Source organism: Stegostoma tigrinum, chromosome 12 (assembly GCF_030684315.1).
Source record: "Stegostoma tigrinum isolate sSteTig4 chromosome 12, sSteTig4.hap1, whole genome shotgun sequence".
Lineage (NCBI taxonomy): Eukaryota > Metazoa > Chordata > Chondrichthyes > Orectolobiformes > Stegostomatidae > Stegostoma > Stegostoma tigrinum.
In genome coordinates, this window is record NC_081365.1 from 24,142,310 (window position 1) to 24,164,819 (window position 22,510).

At 44.4% G+C, this 22,510-nt stretch overlaps 1 protein-coding gene across 3 annotated transcripts in view; it reads left to right on the forward strand.

Moving 5' to 3' along the window:
* The first annotated feature begins 10,118 nt into the window (after positions 1 to 10,118).
* Positions 10,119 to 22,510, forward strand: part of LOC125457161 (sorting nexin-9-like) — a 79,445-nt gene continuing 67,053 nt past the window's right edge. For all 3 annotated transcript variants that reach the window (XM_048541009.2, XM_059650025.1, XM_048541011.2), the window contains exons 1-2: positions 10,119 to 10,227; positions 16,879 to 16,962. In XM_048541009.2, the coding sequence (XP_048396966.2) occupies positions 10,216 to 10,227; positions 16,879 to 16,962 (96 nt within the window). In that variant the 5' untranslated portion in view covers positions 10,119 to 10,215. The remainder of the gene's footprint in view (positions 10,228 to 16,878; positions 16,963 to 22,510) is intronic.

Sequence of the window (22,510 nt, forward strand, 5' to 3'; positions counted from 1 at the left end):
ACAATTATGCTTAATTATGTCTTTGTAACAGTGTGCTAAGAAGAATACAATTTTACTTTGTTCCAAGGTAAACCATCTGTAACAAAGTCAATGACACAGTAGAGATAATGGGAACTGCAGATGCTGGAGAATCCAAGATAAAAAAGTGTGAAGCTGGATGAACACAGCAGGCCAAGCAGCATCTCAGGAGCACAACAGCTGACGTTTCAGAGATGAAGGGTCTAGGCCGGAAACATCAGCTTTTGTGCTCCTGAGATGCTGCTTGGCCTGCTGTGTTCATCCAGCTTCACACTATTATTAATGACACAGTAGTATTGTTGCAGGACTAGTACTCTGGGAACTTGAGTTCGAATCCCAATATTGGAATATTCCTGTTGTTGAATTTGGAAACAAACAACCTGAAATTAAAAGTTTAATGATAATCATGAACCAGTTGTCAAACCCACCTGATTCTCAAAGTCTGCTGTCCTTTGCAGTGGTGTTCAACACAGCAATGTAGTTGACTCAACCATCCTCTGAAAGAGAGTAAAAACCACAAACTGCTGGAAATGTAAAATCTGGATGACTCACCTGGCACCAATCTAGGTGCTGGAAATGACAAGGGCAAAATCAGCCCTGTTGACAGTATAGCCCTCTTCAATTATGATATGCAGTCTAGGAGGAGTTGCTCTGGGAATCTCAACATTGGACCCCGTCAAGTCTTGTGGCATCAGATTGATCGTGGCCAAGAAAACTTGCTGTTGATTACCACCTAAACCCCTCCTCCCCCCACCATCCAATGAATCAGAATCCCTCCATGTTCAACATCTTTTGGAGGAAGCATGAGTTGGCATGTTGGCAAGGACGTAATGCATTCTGAATGGGAAATTTCAATGCCAATTGTCAAAAGTGACTCAGTAGCATCTCTACTGCTGAAGTCCTCAAGAACAGAACAATTGGACTGTGTTTGCAACAGGTGGTCAAGGAAACAATGAAGAGGAAAGCTTGACTTCATCCTAACCAAACTACCTGCTGCAGATATAACTGTCTGTGACGGTATCAACAATAGTGACTTGTCAAGACCAAGTCCTGAGTTCACATTGAGGATCCTCACTATTGTGCTATGTTATAATAACATACTAAATGGGATATATTTCAAACATATGACAGCTCAAAACTGAGCACTTGTGAGGTGAGGTGGGCCATCATGCATAAAAGTAAGGTTTCTACTTAGTGCTACAAAACAGGTCTGCATGCCAAATATCAAAAGCAGCAAGTGGTATACCAGGCTGATGTTTCCACAACTAATGGATCATATCTGAGCACTGCAGTCCACAATCATGAATGGTGGTTGACAATTAAACAATTCACTGATGGAGGACGCAGTACAAATATATTCATCCTGAATGATGGAAAACCCAACACATCGGTGCAGAAGGAAAGGCTCAAGATTTTGCAACAATCTTCAGTCAGAAAGGCCAAGTAAGATGATGGCTCTCAGCCTCCCCCAAAAGTCCTGACCGTCACAGATACCAGGCTTTAGCCAATTTGAATCACCTTGTGCAAGGCAGCTCCCCATCATCTTCCCAAGTGCAACTAGGAATGGACAATAAATGCCCAGCCACCTATGCCCTCCTGATCCTCTGATGCTGCTTGGCCTGCTGTGTTCATCCAGCTTCACACCGTGTTATCCCATATGTTAGGTTCATTTTTCAGAGACCCTCACGGACTTGGTGCAAGAGCAAGACACTGACCTGGTTACAAAGACAATCCTTTATTATTAAACAAGTACAAGCTGCGGGAGATCACTGTACACAACCCAGCACAGAGTGCTGAGTATTGTGAGTGATTGTCCCTGAACAGAGGACAGTACCCGCTTTTATACCCTTGGAATTGGCAGATACATAAAACAATTACTACATCTGAGAACAGGATACAGCTTTGATCGTCACAAAGTGTATGGTAACGACAGGATGCGATTTCATGTGGTGACAACTGCCTGGCTTGATCAAAGGTCACTGACCTGGCCATTTCAGCAGAAACAGGGGTAGACGGCAGTCTGGGGGTAGAGCCATAAAGATTACACAGCTTAATGCTTTTCATGTTTACAGATGTTTCACACCAAATCCTATTTGAGCAGGAAGTTGAGACAGTGTTCACATACCCCTGTATGAACACAGAACATAGAAAAGTATAGCACAGTACAGGCCCTTCGGCCCACGATGTTGTGCCGTGGAATAATCCCAATCCAAAAATAACCGAACCTAACCTACATTCCCCTCAATTCACTGCTGTCCATGTGCATGTCCAGCAGTCGCTTAAATATCACTAATGGCTCTGCTTCCACGACTACCACTGGCAAACTATTCCATGCACTCACAACTCTCTGGGTGAAGAACCTCCCTCTGATATCTCCTCTATACCTTCCTCCTGACACCTTAAAACTATGCCTCGTGGCAGTCAATCCTGCTTTGGGGAAAGGTCTCTGCCTAACGACTCTACCCATGCCTCTCATTATCTTGTACACCTCGATCAGGTCACCTCTCTTCCTCCTTCTCTCCAGAGAGAAAAGTCCGAGCTCAGTCAAGCTCCTCAACCTGGTAAACCTCCAAGAGAGAAGGAGTATAAAAATTAACCCATTAACATATTCCCACCTTTTATCATTCCATGATAACCTATATCGGGGCCAAGAGGGGAGCTACTAGTCTGTCGGTAAAAATTCTGCAACAAGAGTTCAGGCATACCAGGAACACGCAGCAAACAATTACAACAATCAAGAAGGCAACCAACCCATACAGTAGGTACAAGCCCCAAGAACCACCCAGAAGCCATCCCAACCATCCTTCCCCAGGTCGGGGTCCTTCTCTGCACTGGTCCAACTGACCCTGCATGGCCTAGATAGCTTCAGTAACGTTATAGGATTCATCAGTAACATGGGTAATGCATTTATCCCCTATGATCGTACATACTCCTCCTTGTTGAGCCAGCTGATAGTCCACGCACACCGGGTTTGCTGAGCATAGAGGTGAAGTTCGGCTAATTCTCAGTTTACTGTTTCCAATGCCAACATCGTGCTATTTCCTAGGACGGTGAGTCCACATATAAGGTAGTTTCAGCTTTTAGCGGACATTGTCCCTGAGGAGACTCCCAAAGTGACAGTTCCCAGGAAGCCATATTCCAAGGGAGAGCCCAGGGTGACTGGCAGTGCAAAACTTCTTGCTTATGGAGCGTGTGACATCAAGTATGTGCTCATTGGGGACAAGGGATCGTGAGAAGCCCAATGGTCCCAACAGCAAACAGCACTGGCAATGTTGGAGTAGCAGTAGAAAAGGTCCCATTGAGAAGGAAATCGAATCCCTTCTTTGCACGGTAGCAGGTAATGGACTCGCGTACTACCTTGTAACCATTCCAGGAAGGTTGACCCTTAAATGGTTGGAAGTCTGAGGAATGAAACAGAAATATCCCATACCTGTTTTTACATGGGTGCTATTACAGCTCCCACAAGTCCACTGTATGCCTGAAGTCACATTTACCGGGCTTTATTCCAAAAGGGCAGTTCAATAGCTCTCCTTTATACAAGTTTGTTGTACACACTGACGGGCCAGGAAGCATCATGGGGACGGTTGGTGACGTTTACTAAGGCATATACACAACAACGTCCAGTGCCATTAAAACAAAGTGGATAGCTGTTAGGATCCGCACAGTTGGCCCCTTCCTTACCAGGCTTAGGTTTAGTACCTGTACAATTGGAGGGCCATTAACTGTCAATTCCACACATCGACGTTGCACACCCCTCCTCCAAGTTCCTCCCTCCTCTTAGCAAGGCTCACCAGAATAATCTATTTCATAGAGTTAGTGAAGGTTTCATCCTGGGGTTGCTACAAATAACGGCTCTACAGACTGTGCTACGGGATAACACACTGTTCAATTACCATGCAGTTGGATACGTGTCTTATAAAACAAATTGTCCTCCAACCCATGCTGCGATCGGAACAATACGTAGTCCGATGATTAATTTCAACATGGCGAGGGAACCCATCGTTTACAGTCACTTAGGTGGATCCAGCGATTCGGCACTTTGACTTTAAGTGCTGTCGGAGTCTGGAGAAGCTTATGAAATGGCCCTTTCCATCTTGGTCCAAGCTTGGGACGGTCCCAATCTCGAATGAGCGCAAAATCTCCTATCTCCTATCTGCGGCCTCAATTCTGATCCTCAAGGGCCTGGTCTGATATCTGCGAAGGTGATCCAAAGGCACACTTTACCTGTGAATGGAGAAACTTTAGAGACAACGTTAGCTGCTGCAAGTACTTTTGCATTTCCTCACCCATAACATTCAAGTCTATTTGGGTGGGTGGCCTGGTATTGGCATCCCAGGGTGTCCTACTGGGTCGGCTATAGACTATCTCTGCTGCCGAGAGTCCAGTAGTCAAGTGTGGGATAATCCTCATATGATACAGGGATAAAGGCAAGACCTTCAACCAGTTCAGGCCTGTTTCAGACATTAACTTAGTTATTCCAGTTTTAAGAGTACCGTTCGCCCTTTCCACTATTCCTGCCACCTGAGGTTGGTAAGCACAATGGACTTGCTGCTGGGTATGCAGCAGCTCACATAGTTCTTTGTATTTCCCTACAAAGTGGGGGCCATTGTCTGAACCAATCTGTCAAGGCACTCCAAGTCTCGGTGTGATCTCTGTCAGTAGTAATTTTACCACCGTTGAGGTTTTATTATTAGTGGTTGGAAAGGCTTCAATTCATCTGCTAAATACATCAACAATCACAAGACAATACTTACAGCAATGTACACACGGTAATTCAATAAAATCTAGCTGACTACATTCAAATGGTCCACCTGGCAAGGGTGTTCTTCCTGGTGAGCATCTCACCCCATGACCAACATCATTTTGCTGGCATGTCAAACATGATACTACACGAGACTGGGTAGCCTCAGCCAGATGGGGGTGTGCCACCAGGTATGCTCCATGATACCACTCATTCTCTCCTTGCCGAGGTGGGTATCAGAATGAAGACAATCAATGAGCAAAGCATCAGGTGTACAGACTTGGCTGATCGGAGTAACCCAAAGGCCTGACGACACAGAATGTGAACATCAGTGCATCTTCCAAATGTGCTTTTCGGAGGCAGGGCGACCCCTGCCAGTGCTGAACAGTGACAATATCTGGCATGCCCGTCGTGTTCGAAGCAGGCGAGCGATTTATCGCCTGCTTGTTCATAGAGGGCACAATAAAAGTGTGATCTGCAGCAGAGATAATGGGAACTGCAGATGCTGGAGATTCCAAGATAATAAAATGTGAGGCTGGACGAACACAGCAGGCCAAGCAGCATCTCAGGAGCACAGAAGCTGACGTTTCGGGCCTAGACCCTTCATCAGAGAGGGGGATGGGGGGAGGGAACTGGAATAAATAGGGAGAGAGGGGGAGGCGGACCGAAGATGGAGAGTGAAGAAGATAGGTGGAGAGAGTGTAGGTGGGGAGGTAGGGAGGAGATAGGTCAGTCCAGGGAAGACGGACAGGTCAAGGAGGTGGGATGAGGTTAGTAGGTAGCGGGGGGTGCGGCTTGGGGTGGGAGGAAGGGATGGGTGAGAGGAAGAACCGGTAAGGGAGGCAGAGACAGGTTGGACTGGTTTTGGGATGCAGTGGGTGGGGGGGAAGAGCTGGGCTGGTTGTGTGGTGCAGTGGGGGGAGGGGACGAACTGGGCTGGTTGAGGGATGCAGTAGGGGAAGGGGAGATTTTGAAACTGGTGAAGTCCACATTGATACCATAGGGCTGCAGGGTTCCCAGGCGGAATATGAGTTGCTGTTCCTGCAACCTTCGGGTGGCATCATTGTGGCAGTGCAGGAGGCCCATGATGGACATGTCATCAAGAGAATGGGAGGGGGAGTGGAAATGGTTGGCGACTGGGAGGTGCAGTTGTTTTTTGCGAACTGAGCGGAGGTGTTCTGCAAAGCGGTCCCCAAGCCTCCGCTTGGTTTCCCCAATGTAGAGGAAGCCGCACCGGGTACAGTGGATGCAGTATACCACATTGGCAGATGTGCAGGTGAACCTCTGCTTGATGTGGAATGTCATCTTGGGGCCTGGGATGGGGGTGAGGGAGGAGGTGTGGGGACATTTTATGATCTGCAGCAGCCTGTTTGGCTGCCCGATCAGCCTGAGCGTTGCCCTGAGTAGCCATAGGATCATCGGAGGCATGGGCAGCGCATTTGATAATAGCCAATTGTTTAGGGAGAAGGATTGCCTGGAGAAGGTTTTGGACATACAAAGAATTTTGGATGGCCGTGCCCGAGGATGTTAAAAACCCACGCTGAGACCATAGCTGGTCAAAGTTGTGGGACACGCCAAAGGCAGACAGAGAAGCAGTGTAGACATTCGCTGATTTCCCTGAGGCTAGAACACAAGCATGGGATGAGGGCAAAAAGTTTTGCTTTCTGAGCAGACACTAGGGGGGGGGGGGGGGCAAACGCCACTGATTCTAATGTGGAGGCAGCATTGACAATCATGTATTCAGAGAGGGGAGTACCCAAGAGGGGCATGGAGGAACTGCTGTCAATAAACAAGATAAGGTCTGGAGAAGGGAGAGGGACGTCAGTAAGGTCTGGGCAGGGAGATGTTAGAAATTGGTTGGTCAAAGACGGGTAGAGTTGTGGAGGGGGTAGTGGTCCTGGTGGGGCAGGGGGGTGCTTTCTCCAGTCCTCCTCGTCTCGCTCGTCTGTGTCATTACTTTGGAACACAATCAACAAGCCAGATATGTCAGGAGGTACCTCCGATTTTATTCCTACATGATAAACTGGCTTGGCTCTTCAACCCTGATTCCTTATTTCGCCTCCTTTCTCGATTTTTTTCTGTTCTGCTTTACTCATATCATAATTCTCACACCGCCGCTTCAACACCTCCCATGACTTAGGGTTTCCCTCATGACCACATAGTCTAATCCCTCTCTGATGTGCATTATTCTTCCAGCTGGCGGATTTAGATTTATTCATTATTTCCTCAGCAGTCTTTCTCCACGTAAATATTAAAGTTATCCGTTTTGTCCCCGTATTACGTTTCCAAATTGCCTCTTCTGCTTTTATGCATTTATCTACATCCCAAGTTCCCCCTATTGGCCAAATTTCATTTCCCAATTTCTTATTTAGGTATGCCGACAGACATCTGAACCATTCTTCGTTTTTGGGCTCATCCTGACATAACCGATGCAAAGGGGTTCCGGACACACCTTATCCAACGTCTGTCCTATTTTAACGCTTCAACTTCTTACCTATCTCTATATACTAGTCTAGTGTCCTTGGTCTCCACACCCACTTCAGGGTCCTGACCTTCGTGTGGGGGATTTCCCCTCTGAACTACCAGTCTAAGGCAGGGTGGTTGAGACAGACACTGTAGTTATCCTTTACCTTAGGTACTACATTCCAGGGACTCAAACCCCGGTACTGGAGGACTCTAACCTCCGAATTCCAGGGGAGCTCTAACCTCCCGGAATTAGTTTGTCAATCTATACTGACCTGGGGACTCAAACCCCAGTCACCGGGGCGTCTAACCTCCCGGAATTAGTTTATCATAGCCCTGGGGACTGTAACCTCTAAGCACAGGATTAATCAGTGTACAAGATTGTGAGTTGTCTCAGGGTTCCGTCAGTACAGAGCCACGTAAGGATGAGGAGCCGCATGAGTGGTAGGTTAGTGAGAGAGACAAAGGTGAATCATACCTTGTGGGCCCGTTTGACTCATGTCACTGACACTCGAACAATCACTTATTCAATCCTCCACGTAAGACCTCGGTACATGTTGGAACCCTGCTCGCAGCGCCAAATGTTAGGTTCATTTTTCAGAGACCCTCATGGACTGATGTAAGTCCTTGCATCAAAAAAAAACACAATCCTTTATCATTAAGCAAGCACAAGCCTCAGAGGATCGCTGTACACGACCTGGCACAGAGTGCTGAGTATTGTGAGCGATTCTCCCTGAACAGGGGACAGTTCCCATTTTTATACCCTTGGAATTGGCAGATATATTAAACAATTACTACATCTGAGACCAGGATACAGCTTTGATCGTCACGAAGTGTATGATAAAGACAGGATGCGATTTCATGTGGTGACAACTGCCTGGCTTGATCAAAGGTCACTGACCTGGCCATTTCAGCAGATACAGGGGTAGACGGCAGTCTGGGGGTAGAGCCATAAAGATTACACAGCTTAATGCTTTTCATGCTTACAGATGTTTCACACCAAATCCTATTTGAGCAGGAAGTTGAGACAGTGTTCACATACCCCTGTATGATGAGAGAAGGAGTATAAAAATTCATGGGCTGTTAACCCATTAACAGCTCACATAAGTGAATTTAAAAAAATACAAGAAATGGTTGTAATGCATCATTTTACAAGCCCCTGAAATTACTACCATAACAGCCACCATACTACCATGATTGTGATTTTAAAAAAAACTAATGGATTGAGAAGAATAAACCTATTGACCAATTTGTCAGATTGCTATTTGAAGTGCTTCAAGTGTTTTATTAAGATTTTCCCTCCAAGTTCCCTTTTTATCAGCAGTGACTGCAGATCCATCAGCCCCTGCAATGACACTCAAGGTGTGAGAGGGGAGCAACTTAATGCAAGATGGAAAAGGAAGAATGAACGTGGATACAGTGATGTTGAAGAAGAACAAAAGATACCAGGGCAGTGAATGGAAACCATGAAGCCAAAAAAAGTGAATGTGGATTTGGAGTATGTGAGAAATACAAGAAGTTATTTTTACTTGAACACAACTTCATGCAACCTTCCATCCACTGACACCATCAATAGTGCATTCTTGAGGGATTCTTGCTGCCTCAGCAAGGCAGACATCCATAATCAAATATCGCTCCCACCCCAGGTATAATTTTTTTTCCAGCCTTTCCGACAGGCAGAAGATACAAAAGCTTAAACACATGGGCTAACAGATTCAAGAACAGCTCCTTCCCCACTGTTGTGAGATTTCTGAATGGACCTTTAAAGTTTCAAATTTAATGTTGACCTCACACTTTGTGTACCTTCTCTGCAATGTAACATTGGTATTGTTCAGAGATAACGGGAACTGCAGATGCTAGAGAATTCCAAGATAATAAAATGTGAGGCTGGATGAGCACAGCAGGCCAAGCAGCATCTCAGGAGCACAAAAGCTGATGTTTTGGGCCTAGACCCTTCATCAGAGAGATGATGATGAAGTCTCTGATGAAGGGTCTAGGCCCAAAACATCAGCTTTTGTGCTCCTGAGATGCTGCTTGGCCTGCTGTGTTCATCCAGCTCCACACTTTGTTACATTGGTATTGTTCGCCCTGTTCTATCGCCCTTAATGCACATTGTATGGTATGACCTACCTGCACTGCACGCAAAACAAAGCTTTTCATTGCGCCTAGGTATATGTGACAACAATAAATCAAATCAAACCAGATCACTTGTTGATAAATTCTGTTTAAGAACCTGGCCTGGAGCTATATTCAGATTAAGACCAAGTAATTTGAAAGTGTTCTCATCCCCATGATGGTAAACAACTTAGAACTATTTATTTCCAGCTGCAGCAAAATATTTTCATTCCCTCCATCTGCTTCATTTCCCGTTTGTTGGTGGTGGTACCTGTGCTTCTTATACGTAGCATCGAACAACATTTCCCGAATTACGAATATTGCTTGTTTGCAATTTAAAACAGCCAGCCCTTAATATTAGAGACATCTGAAGAAGGGTCCCGAACCGAAACGCTAACTTTCTTGCTCCTCTGAAGCTGCCTGGCCTGCTGTGTCCATCCAGCTTCACACTGTGTTATCTCTGACTCCAGCATCGATAGTTCTTGCTGTCTCTCAGTTCCCAATATTAGTTGTTTGGAGACCTGTCGAAGTTTTTTTTCTTTCTCCGCCTTGTATCTTTCCACGAATTAGTATGCAATTTATGCTTGGCGTGTCATACTTGTCATGTTGAGTCCAGAACTTGAAATTCAAAGCGTTTGCCAACTTCGGTCATCATTCTCCCAGCTTGAACGTGGCAAGCGATTCGAATTGACGTCCAGCAGGGGGTGGTAGAGGTCCCAGTGTTTTGAGAAGTAGCATTGGCTTTGGGGAAACAAAACTTATTCGGAGGGAATGACGTGACGTTGGGTGAGCCAACGAATATTGATGTTCGGAGCAAGTGGTTCTGCAACCTTTAAAGATCAGAGTTTCAAGTGTGTTTCCTGGGGTACGTGGAGAGAATGTCCACCAAGGTAGGAGACCCTCGGACAAGCATCCCCATTTAGATACAACTCAGTGCAGTTTGGGATGTCTAATTTCTATTTCCCTCACTGCAAATGTTGGTGTAGGGAAATATGTTCCTTGGCTATGCCCTTAAACATATTCTGGACAAAATGCCCTGGACAAAAAGAGGATTTTACTATTTAACAAAATAGTACTGCTGTCTTATAAGATTAACTTTCTTCTGCTTAATATACAAAGCTGTAGTATTTTCAAACGAGGTTTATTTGGCATAAATACGCTAGTTTAATTGGCCTTGAGGAACGTTTGCTGGTGTTATTTCTGTCCTGGGTTGTGATTTTTAGTGCGCTGAATTAGAGGATCGAATGGTAGCCACTAATTATTATCGTTAAGAGCAATATATTTTACAATTTGATGAGAAAGTGACTGGGCGAAGCCAAGGTGCTTGGCGATTGATTTAATTTATTCAAGTTCGGGATATTACACCTCTCAGTGACGGTGTATGGATTTCGGAAACGAACGAGCTGTAATGTCAATGAGAGTGGCAGTTCTGAGAATTGGTCGCCGGACCTGAAACCTTAATTTTGGTCTTTCTTCACTGATGCTGCCAGACATGCTGAGCTGTTCTAGCAACTTCTGTTTTTGTTCTGGATTTACAGCATCCGCAGTTCTATCAGTTTTTATTTAGTAGGAGTAATTGGGTCATTGGCTGACACTTAGAAAGTCACTAGTGAGGTACCACGAGGATCAGTACTTAGACCCCAACTAGTCACAATAAATATTCATGTTATAGTTAAGGGAACGAAATGTAATGTCTCCAAGTGTACAGATGCCACAAAGCTCGGTGTGAGGGTGAACTGCAAAGAGCATGAAGAGAAGCTTCAGTGTGATTTGGACAAGTCGAGTGAGCAGGCAAATGCATGGCTGGTGAAGTATTTTGTGGATAACTGTGAGGTTTTCGAAAACAGGCAGGTGATTATTTATCATCTGAATGGCTTAGATTGGAAAAGGGGGAGCTGCAATGAGACTGTGGTGTCCGCATACACCATTCGCTGAAAGTAAATGTGCAGGTGCGGCTGGCGCTGAAGAGGACGAGTGATACATTGGCCTCCATAGTGAGAGGATTTGAGGACGGGTGCTCCATCTATTGAGGGACTCCAAAGAACATTTACCAGACTGACTCCTGGGATGGTAGGACAGATGTATGAAGAGAAATTAGATCAGTTGAGACTACATTCAGTGGAATTTAAAAGAATGAGGTCAATGAGGGTGGTGTTCCCATAGAAACCTAAAAAATTCTAACAGGACCAGACTGAGTAAACATAAAAAGGATGTTCCTGTTGTGTGGAGAGGCCAGAATCAGAGGTCATTGAATAAGGATGCAGAGTAGGCCTTTTAGCACAAGAGATGTGGAGAACTGGGAGAGTGGGGGCTTGTGGAATTCACTGCCAAAAAATATGATTATAGCCAAAACACTGAATATTTTCAAGAAGGAGTTAGATATAGTTCTTATGGCTAAAGGGATCAAAAGATGTGGGGCAAAAGTGGTAAAAGTTAGACGATCAGCATGATTGTACTGAATGTCACTTATTGATGTTCTTACCAGAGTTCCCTCTAGTTTGCTCAGCGGCTGCGTGGGCCTCTGAGATCAATACACAGCAGTGACCTTAGGACCCAGACGTCATTGCTATAGTGGATGTGCTGATGTTGATGGCTGTGCATGGAATGTTGGAGCTAGTGTCTGAATAGGCAGCTACACAGCTTGGAGGGAACATTAGCTTGTAGTCACCTTTTTACTGATGGCAGTCAACAAAGGTGATATAAGAGGTAAGCTGGCATTCTGAAGAAGGAAATGGTCAGACTTTGTGTTCATGTTAGAACTTTTGAAATTTTTAGTAGATCCACAGAACCAGTAAGATCCTATTGGATATTAGCTCCTAGTACATGGACAAACCTTTACAAACACACTCTCACTTCCTTAAATAAGCCAGAGGTAATTTTGGTGAAACTGAGCTCAAAGCAACAGAAGCCTGCCCGATGTGGACAAGTCCATGAATAAAGGGAAAAGAATAAGCCAGAAAGTATAAGATGAAGATGTACTTAATGCTGATGAAATAATTTCACCAAGAGACAAGATCCTGTTTGCAAATATTGCAAGCAACTTTTCATTTTTGGTCAATTTGGATGCTTCTGAAAACAGTGTGAAGGTGTAAAGCTTCTGAATACAGAATTTCCTGGTGATGTTGACAAAGTCATAGGGCTGTACAACACAGAAACTAACCCTTCAGTCCAACTCATCCATTCCAACCAGATATCCTAAATTAATCTAGTCCCGTTGTCAGCATTTGTTAGAAATCCCTCTAAACCCTTCCTATGTATATATCCATCCAGATGTCTTTTAAATGTTATTATTGTACCAGCCTCCACCACTTCCTCTGGCAGCTCTTACCAGAGTTCTGTCTAGTTTTCTCAGCGGCTGCGTGGGCTTCTGGGATCAAGGCACAGCAGTGACTTCAGGACCATACACACCCCACCCTCTGCATGAAAAGGTTGACCCTTAGATCCTTTTAAATCTTTGTCCCCTCGCCTTAAAACTATGCCCTCTAGTTTTGGACTTTCTACCCTGAAGTAAAGACCTTGATTATTGTCACTATCTATGCCCCTCATGATTTTATAAACCTCTTTAAAGTCACCCCTCAGCCTCCAACATTCCAGGGAAAATAGCCCCAGCCTATTCAGCCTCTCCCTATAGGTCAGACCCTCTAGACCTGGCAACATCCTTGCAAATCTTTTCTGAAACTTATCAAGTTTCGGAACAACTTTCCTATTGCAGGGAAACCAGATTGAATGCTATATTCCAAAAGCGGCCTAACCAATGTTCTGTACAGCTGCAGCACGACTTCCCAATTCCTCTACTCAATGGCCTGACCAATAAAGAAAGCATACCAAATGCCTTCTTCACTATCTTCTCTACCTGTGTCTCCATTTTCAAGGAACCATGAACCTGCACTCCAAGGTTTCTTTGTTTGGCACACTCTAGGATCTTACCATTAAGTGTGTAAGTCCTGCCCTGATAAAATGTAGCATTTCACATTTAGCTAGATTAAACCCCATCTGCCACTCTTCAGCCCATCCGATCTGTTGTACTCTGAGGTGACCTTCTTTGCTGGCCACTACACTGTGACTTTTGGTGTCACCTACACACTCACCAATCACACCTCCTGTGTTCACATCTAAATCATTTATATAAATGACAAAAAGCAGTGCACAAAACCGATCTTTGTGAGACACACCGCTGGTCACAGACCTCCAGTCTGAAAAGCAACCCTCAACCACCACACTGTCTCCTACTTTCAAGCCAATTTTGTATCCAATTGGCTAGTTCTGCCTGTATGCTTTGTGATTTAACATTGTTAACCTGGCTACCATGCAAAACCTTGTCAAAAGCCTTGCTGCAGTTCATAAGGACAACGTCCACCGCTTTGCCCTTATTAATCCTCTTTGTCACTTCTTCAAAAAACTCAATCAAGTTGGTGAGACATGATTTGCCATGCATGAAGTCATGTTGACTATCCAAAATCTGTCCTTGCCTTTCCAAATACATGTAAATGCTGTCCCTCAGAAATCCTGCAATGTTGACCTCCTTAGAGAAACCAAGCATTTGCAAACTTACATCAAAAAAAATTATTCAGGTAATAGACATCTATGCCTACGCGGGCCTGCATCAAGTCATCATCCAAGCTAAGATTGAGTTATTTTTGTTTCTAATTTTGAAGCAATATTGCAGCTTTTTTTGAATGTAATGGTAGCAAAACTGCTTAGGAGAATGATATTTTCACCACTGACAAACATTACAGATGAATTATGTAGAAAAATGCTGCATGGAAAGCTGTTTGCGCTGAATTTGACGTACATAGATAGTGATAAACACGGTGGCTAATGTGAGAATATTATTACTGACTTTGCTGTCCAAAAGCACAAAATGAAATATGTTAAATTTATGCAGTTTGCATTACAGCTTCCATTATAGTAAGTGCTGATCTGTGTAATTTCTGTTGTGTTGCTGTAGGTCAAAAAATTTCATCCATGCTAAATTGGAAATAAAAAAGAATCTTCATTTGAAATTATTTACAAGACAATTAGTTTTTTTATTGTGCCTTCGTCAATGTATATATGAAACTATAAAGCTTTAATATTTCTTTTCTTTTCCTTGTCCTTTCTGTTTGAAAAATGCTGTAGGGTCTTTTAAGCCTTGTCAAATATTTGGGCCTCGGCATGTCTAATCCAGCCCTGCCACCATTAGATACCTAACTTGCTAGTGAAAGCAAGACAAGTCCACGCTAATGGGTGGAGCTGAAACAAACTCTGGGAAATAGACCAACAAGTGCTTCATACTCGCAACTGCTTTCTTACTTGCTTGTAGAAATGGGTTTGCTTACAGTGTGCTGAGCATTTATTTTACCCATTTGGAGTTTTTCTTCAGCGCTTTGGAGAGGCCACCTACCATTTGGCGGTCTGACAGTCCTTTGGGGGTCATATCTATCACATCAGGAACAATGCTACTTCATCACCTTAGGGTGGATCTCTGATAAGGACCAAGTTGGCATGCACCCTGCTATTTCCAAACCTGTAGATCCACGACAGATGGAAAAGCAGTTCACAAGAGGTCATAACTACAACATTGGGTCTACATGAACGGATGCACTCCCTCAACATGCTTGAACATTGATGCCTTCAGAGCTGTAGGGTGTCAAGTCAACTGGTGGCAAAATGTTTGCAGCTTGCTCCTGTCAAGAATTGAGGCAAATCATGCACCTTTCATCATGCTGCGCAGCTGCAAAAAGATCTTTCCTTGGGTGTGTGCAATATTCCTGAGCAGCTGCCACTATACTTTGGTCTCGTGGCAGCCCACCTTCCCAAGCCTTTTCACAACTGGAGGCAAAGTTTGGCTGTTTGGAGACCGGTGAAGTCCTTTTAAAATTATGGTTGAGAAACCTAAGAAATGAAGCTTTAGTCAGTGAACCATTGACAAGTTGAAAATACACTTATAGAGCTATTTTTCAGTACACAAAAGCATGTCAAGACCAGATGTGGTGTACAGCAGTCTGTGCAGCAGCAAAGACCTTAGCAGGTCCAAGGCACCGAGTGTTGCCATTGAAGGATGAAGACATGGAGGAAGATTTGGTGTTAGGAGATATAGGCACCGCACCATCTGCGTACAATTGATGCCTGCGATGCTGTCATTGTGTTGAGCCTCCACCAGGGAATCTATCTCGTGACCTCTATGCAAAAGCCGCTTTCAGCTTTCTCACCCTCCCTCCAGACTTGCAGTGCTCCCAAAATAAAGCAATCCTGCAAATAGCCAAGCATCCCCTGAGCATTCTGCCACTTGTTGCTGTCAGTTCCAATTTTTCCCCAATATCATCAAACAACTGACCCAACCAGCAAGATTGAGAAGCCCACTGCTGTATTATTGAGATGTTGTGTCAGGCCGTTGTGATGCTGTCATCCTCCATGGATAGTGTTGTATTACTTTGTAGTTAGATGATTGAGAGATGAGTTGATTAAGGATTTTATGACAATACAGAAAACACATAGAGTAGAAAATGAGGCACTGGGACAGAAATTTTCAGGTAGCAGAGTTTCCCATAGCTAACACTCCTGTCAGTCATGCAGCCCCCACAGTCATTTAACATTCTGTGGAGAATTATTTGGCTGGATACAGGACTGCTGCCTCTCACACAGAAAGTAGTCCCTGGCTCGGAGAACCTGAATTTCATTGACCAGCAACTCCTTTGTAGTCACAGCAGTGCCAATCACAACAGTGGCCCAAATGCAGTCCCTGTATTCTGAGCCAGGTAAGTGCAGGAGCGTCTCAATATGGGAAAGAGTGGTGTGGAGAGTAGTCTCAGTACCTTGATGGACAGATCCTGGGGAGAGTGAGCATCCACACGGGTAGTTCCTGTGGAAGTGCCCTCCTTCATACCCAAGCCCTGCCAAGCTCAAAGTAGAGGCTAGGTGGGAAGTGGCCCTGAAGCAGTCAGTAATCATCCAAAATTGGTTTGACCATGGTCACCTAAACCTCACTCACCCAGCATAAAGTTGCAGAAAGTCAGAGGTGGGAAGGCTAAAGAAAAGGGAGCAGGAAGGCCACAGGATGATTTTCTGGGCCCCTACAGCATTGGCAGGACTCCTGGTGGGGTACTTGTAGAATTCTGTCCATTATTTCCACTGGTTTAATGAATCTAGAACAAAGGGTTTATGATCAAAAGAAAGAATGAAATCTTTCAGGAATGAAATTAGGAAAGCTTGATGCATTCTTCCACAAATAGGCATTGGCATTCAGTCAGTTGTTGATTAATTGTAAGTCTGAGAGTGATAGATTTGAAGGTTATGTGGCTTAAGTGGCAAAGACTGTTATATGTGCAGCTATGTTGCAGATTAGTCATGATCTTATTGAATGGCAGAAAAGACGTGAGAGTGATGTTTCAATGTTTTAATATTCTTAACTCAATTCCGAAAGTAATGCAACGTTATATTGCACATGGAACTTAAAGCAAATAGAATAAATATATTACCATCTTGTATCTTAATGCTGAACCATGGTGTGAGTGGGCAGGATGTAGGATCTGGCCTTGATTTGATTTATTTTCTTTACTTAGGCGATAGTTCGATGTATCTTTAAACGTCGCAGGGAGGGTGAACTGACTCTAATACCTGGAGAGGTTATTACTATTAACAAGCAGGTAAAGAATTTTCATCAGAATATAAACTAAAGCGTAAGATGACTTTATAATGAAATGGCAACACTTTTTCATGTACCATGAGCATCACCCATTTCACGTATTTTCTAAGTTTCCTTGTTAAACAAAACGGTTTGTACAAGAAAATATTATGTCATTTGGAGCAAACAGCAGTAACAACCCTTCATATCCTACCATCATCACTGGATGATGTCTGTGCAATTGAGGTAAAGATATGGTGAAACTGCTTCTGGGGTACTGTGTATGATCTTGGTAGTATTATTTGAAAAGCATATAATTGCATTAGAAGCACTCCAAAGAAGATTCGCTCAACTTGAAGATACAGGTCGTGTCTAATGAAGAAAGGTTGAACTGATTGCACATCTACCCTTTGGAAGAACAATGGGTCAAATGAGTCAATGGGCTGAAAAATGGCAGATAGGCTTCAATCTGATTAAATGTGAAGCATTTTGGTACAACAAACAAGGGTAGGACTTATACAGTTAATGGTAGTGTTGTAGAACAAACTGACCTAGGGGTTCAAGTATGTAATTCTTTGACGTTTGCATCAGATATGGACAGGATGGTGAAAAAGGCATTTAACACACTTGCCTTCATTGCTCAATCCATCAAATATAGGAGTTAGGAAATCATGCTGATGTCGTCCAGGACAGTGGCAAGACATCCTCTGGAATAATATGTCCGGTTCTGGTTGCCCTGAAGGATTTTATTAAGCTGGAGAGCGTTCAGAAGAGATTTAAACAGGATGTTGCCAGGTATGGAAGGTTAGAGTTATAAAGAAAGGCTGGACTTTTTTCACCGGAGCATGGGAAGTTGAGAGGTTACTGTATAGAAGTTGATAAAATAATGTGAGGTGTTAATAGAGTTAATGGTGGTTGTTTTTTTCTCTAGGATGGGAGATTTCAAGACTTGGGGCCACAATTTTAAGGTGAGAGGAGAAAGATTCAAAAAAGACATGAGAGGGGTTTGTGTGCGGAATAAACTTCCTGAGGAAGTGGTGGGTGTGGGTACAATTACAGTGTTTAAAAGACATTTAGATAAGGTCATGAATAGGAAAGGTTTGGAAGGATATGGCCCAGAAGCAGGCAGATAGGACTAGTTTAGTGTGGGATGATGCTCGGAATGGCCTGCATAGACCAAAGGGTAAGTTTCTTTGCTGTACGACTCTATGTTATTGTAACATAATGGCCCAGATATTCCAATCAAGTCCAGAAACCCAATTTTCAATTCTGAATCCATTAAAAATTAATTTTGGTGCCTTCTGTGCTAGATATTCTTGGATAGGGGCCTCCTGTTAGAAATCTATCCAGTAACCCACAAATACAGCAGCAGAGAAAATCTTTTTGCAACAGCAGCACCCATACTTTAAGACTAAAATGTCCAACAACCTACATTCCCATTAGTATTTCCAGCTGCTGTTGAGACTTCCAAGGTCTCTATGAGGCATTGACTTCTGGAATTGGAAGTTATTGTGGCTCCAAGTTGATTAGCATGTGCAGGCCCTCCAAATCACTGCACAGATGCATGGCCACACAACTCAGAGAGAACACTGTCAACAGCACAGCTAGGCACATTGACTACTGCTGTGAAATGTAGGTGTGGATAGTGTACCAGGTAGGTAACGGAGATTTAGTATGCCAGGAGGGTAAAAAGTAGTAGGATGCCAGATGGCTAAGGTCGGTGTGTGAAGTGTCAGGTAAGTAAATGCGAGTTTGGGGTAAGATGTGTTTCATTTGGGAATGTAGGATGTTCTACCCTAGTGAGGGACGGCCTGGGGCTGATCATGGCCATGGGTGCAGAGGATTGGATTAGGACCAGCATGTGTCAGTCCAGTTTAGATTGCGGGATGGTTGTATCAGGTTCAGCAGGAGGAGGAGTTGTCAGGTTCAGGGTCCTTAAGATTAGCAGGAGTGAGGCAGGCAGAGTGAGTGCTGGTTTGGGTCAGGATTTGTTAGGGCTGTCTGAGGCAGAGACCGGGAGGAATGTCAGCCAGTCTGGCTGAGAGATATTGGGTTCATTGGCTGCCATGTCCTACATTTGGTATCCAAGCAACAGAAACTGACCAGTTGCCTTGGGAACGAGGCACAGGTTGCTGGTTCTTGCTGCCTACTGACAATCTGCATGGTTCTTCCCTTCATGTATTAGCGTGTACTTGCCTCAAAGCTCTTGGATCATGGAAAGACAATCTTATTGAATTTCTCTGCAGATTGGAGCATTTGTCCTTAGGAGTGATTCCACATTCCATGAAAGGCTGTGCCACAAGCCCAGCTGTTTCAGTACACCTGTGGCCTCCAATGGGTATCGATGTCAGAGACTCAGCCATTGACCACCTGCATTTCCTTACTGTGGCATCTCTTGTAGTTTCTCTCATCACTCGCCTTATTCACTCATCAGTGCATGCCTGTCATTATATATGGCATCCAGTTGTGAAAGCCATGTCATCAGATACATTAGGGACATTTAAGCATTTCTCAGATAGGCACATGGATGATAGTAAAATGTAGGGGATGCAGGATAGTTTAATCATACACCTCCTCCCACCCACCCTCCTGCAAAAATTCCATCCCCTATTCCCAATTCCTCCGCCTCCGCCGCATCTGCTCCCACGATAAGACATTCCGCTCCCGCACATCCCAGATGTCCAAGTTCTTCAAGGACCGCAACGTTGCCCCCACAGTGGTCGAGAACGCCCTTGACCGCATCTCCCGCAACACATCCCTCACATCCCGCCCCCGGCACAACCGCCCAAAGAGGATCCACCTTGTTCTCACACACCACCCCACCAACCTTCGGATACAACGCATCATCCTCTGACACTTCCGCCATCTAAAATCCGACCCCACCACCCAAGCCATTTTTCCATCCCCACCCTTGTCTGCTTTCCGGAGAGACCACTCTCTCCGTGACTCCCTTGATCGCTCCCCACTGCCCACCAACCCCACCACACCTGGCACCTTCCTCTGCAACCGCAGGAAGTGCTACACTTACCCCCACACCTCCTCCCTCACCCCTACCCCAGGCCCCAAGATGACATTCCACATTAAGCAGAGGTTCACCTGCACATCTGCCAATGTGGTATACTATATCCATTGTACCCGGTGTGGCTTCCTCTACATTGGGGAAACCAAGCGGAGGCTTGGGGACTGCTTTGCAGAACACCTCCGCTCGGTTCGCAATAAACAACTGCACCTCCCAGTCGCGAACCATTTCAACTCCCCCTCCCATTCTTTAGATGACTTGTCCATCATGGGCCTCCTGCAGTGCCACAATGATGCCACCCGAAGGTTGCAGGAACAGCAACTCATATTCCGCTTAGGAACCCTGCAGCCCAATGGTATCAATGTGGACTTCACCAGCTTCAAAATCTCCCCTTCCCCCACCGCATCCCAAAATCAGACCAGTTCGTCCCCTCCCCCACTGCACCACACAACCAGCCCAGCTCTTCCCCTCCACCCACTGCATCCCAAAACCAGTCCAACCTGTCTCTGCCTCCCTAACCTGTTCTTCCTCTCACCCATCCCTTCCTCCCACCCCAAGCCGCACCTCCATCTCCTACCTACTAATCTCATCCCACCTCCTTGACCTGTCCGTCTTCCCTGGACTGACCTATCCCCTCCCTACCTCCCCACCTATACTCTCCTCTCCACCTATCTTCTTTTCTCTCCATCTTCGGTCCGCGTCCCCCTCTCTCCCTATTTATTCCAGAACCCTCACCCCATCCCCCTCTCTGATGAAGGGTCTAGGCCCGAAACGTCAGCTTTTGTGCTCCTGAGATGCTCTTGGCCTGCTGTGTTCATCCAGCTTCACACTTTATTATCTTGGATTCTCCAGCATCTGCAGTTCCCATTATCACTACTAGTTTAATCATAGAGTAGGATAACAGATCAGCACAACATCGTGGGCTGAAGGTCCTGTATTGTCCTGTACTGTTGTATGTTTTTTCCAGTAGAAAAATAGTGCATGCTCTTATCTGGCTTTGACAACTTGTTGCATTGTGTTTCGGTTTGGTCCAGATGGTCTATAATTACAAGGTAAAGTGTTGTGGCAATGCAAACAAACGAATAAGAAATATACAAGAAATTTACATGTGAAGCCACTATATGAGGCTACTTGGCCCATCATATTCATGTGGACTCCCTGCAAGAAATTCTTAGCTAGTGCCTGTCATCTGTAAACGTACCCTACATTTACTTTTCTTTAACCACTGTCTAATAGGTATGCACAGTGTGAAGAAATATTTATAGGGAGTTCTGCAATGTCCCTCATCCTGTATCGGAGCAATGCAAGCTGACTGGAGACCCTGGTAACAAATCACAAGCACAGATGGAACCTCCAGTATCTCCCCATTTGAAAGCAGCTAGCAAAATTTAGATATTCCTGAGGCACGGATCCAGAAGCCAATTGGCAGCGTGAATAGCAGCACAGAAACACAATGCATGGCACGGTGAAGGTGTAACAATGAATGTCAGCCTGGAGCATACAAAAACAAATGAAAAATGTCCAACTTCTAACTGGAATAGGAAAGATCATTTCTGTTTTCGACTGTAAAGGCATATTTGATAAAAGTGTTCACTTTATATGTCACCATATAAGTAAAAATGGGAATTTGGAATGTTGCCAAACAACAATGCACAGTAAGTTCAAAGATAACTTTCCCTTGAACAAGATGCAGTGAACAAAGAAAGTTGAGAAGCTGAAAGCCATCTTGAAAATTCAAGTCATTCTCTTTTCTGACCTAGCAACTAAAGGGAAAAGGCCCATTCTGAAGCAGCATTTTGTGTTTACCATCTTCTGACAAGACAGAAATTATCCACAGATTATAAAGTAATTAAAGAAGCAATAACTTGCTGCAAACTTTGAATGAGGAAGAAATAATAATAGCAATCAACGGTATATCACTCAGCAGCTCCTCAGTAGCAAGCCAAGTGGAATCTCTGTGCAAAGATGTCCTTTCTGAAACTACAACAGGATCTGAATACTTCTCACTGCTGCTGATTAAATTCATCAACATGACTGTGACAGACCAGCTGATTAGTTTTGTGCACTTGATTTTTGAGGATATAACAACTAAAGTGGATCTTCTCATCTGCACCAGCTTTCCTGGGACTTCATTGCATTTTGGAGAAAATTTGCTGATTTTGCTTTTTTATTAACCAATTAATACTGTATAATCCACTAACAAACATTGGTGAGTAAAGTTATGGACTTCTGTCACTTATTTACATTTTTTGCAAAAGTTGTAAATTCAATTTGAGCAAGAGCCATTCTGCATAGCTTGTGTAAATTCTCACTTGATGCTGCCTGTGTTGAACTAATCCTTCATACTGATCAGGCGTGGTTAAGTGGAGAGAAGATCCTGTAAAGACTTTTAGATTTGAAGTTGTCACTTCTTGTGAAATCAAGGAATAAAGCGTGCACTGAGCTGTCAGAGAATGAGTGGCCGTTTGATGTCAGGGTCCTTACAGATGTAATATCAAACTAAATGAGCTGAACAATGAACTGCAGGCAAAGGATAGAGACTTAGCACATA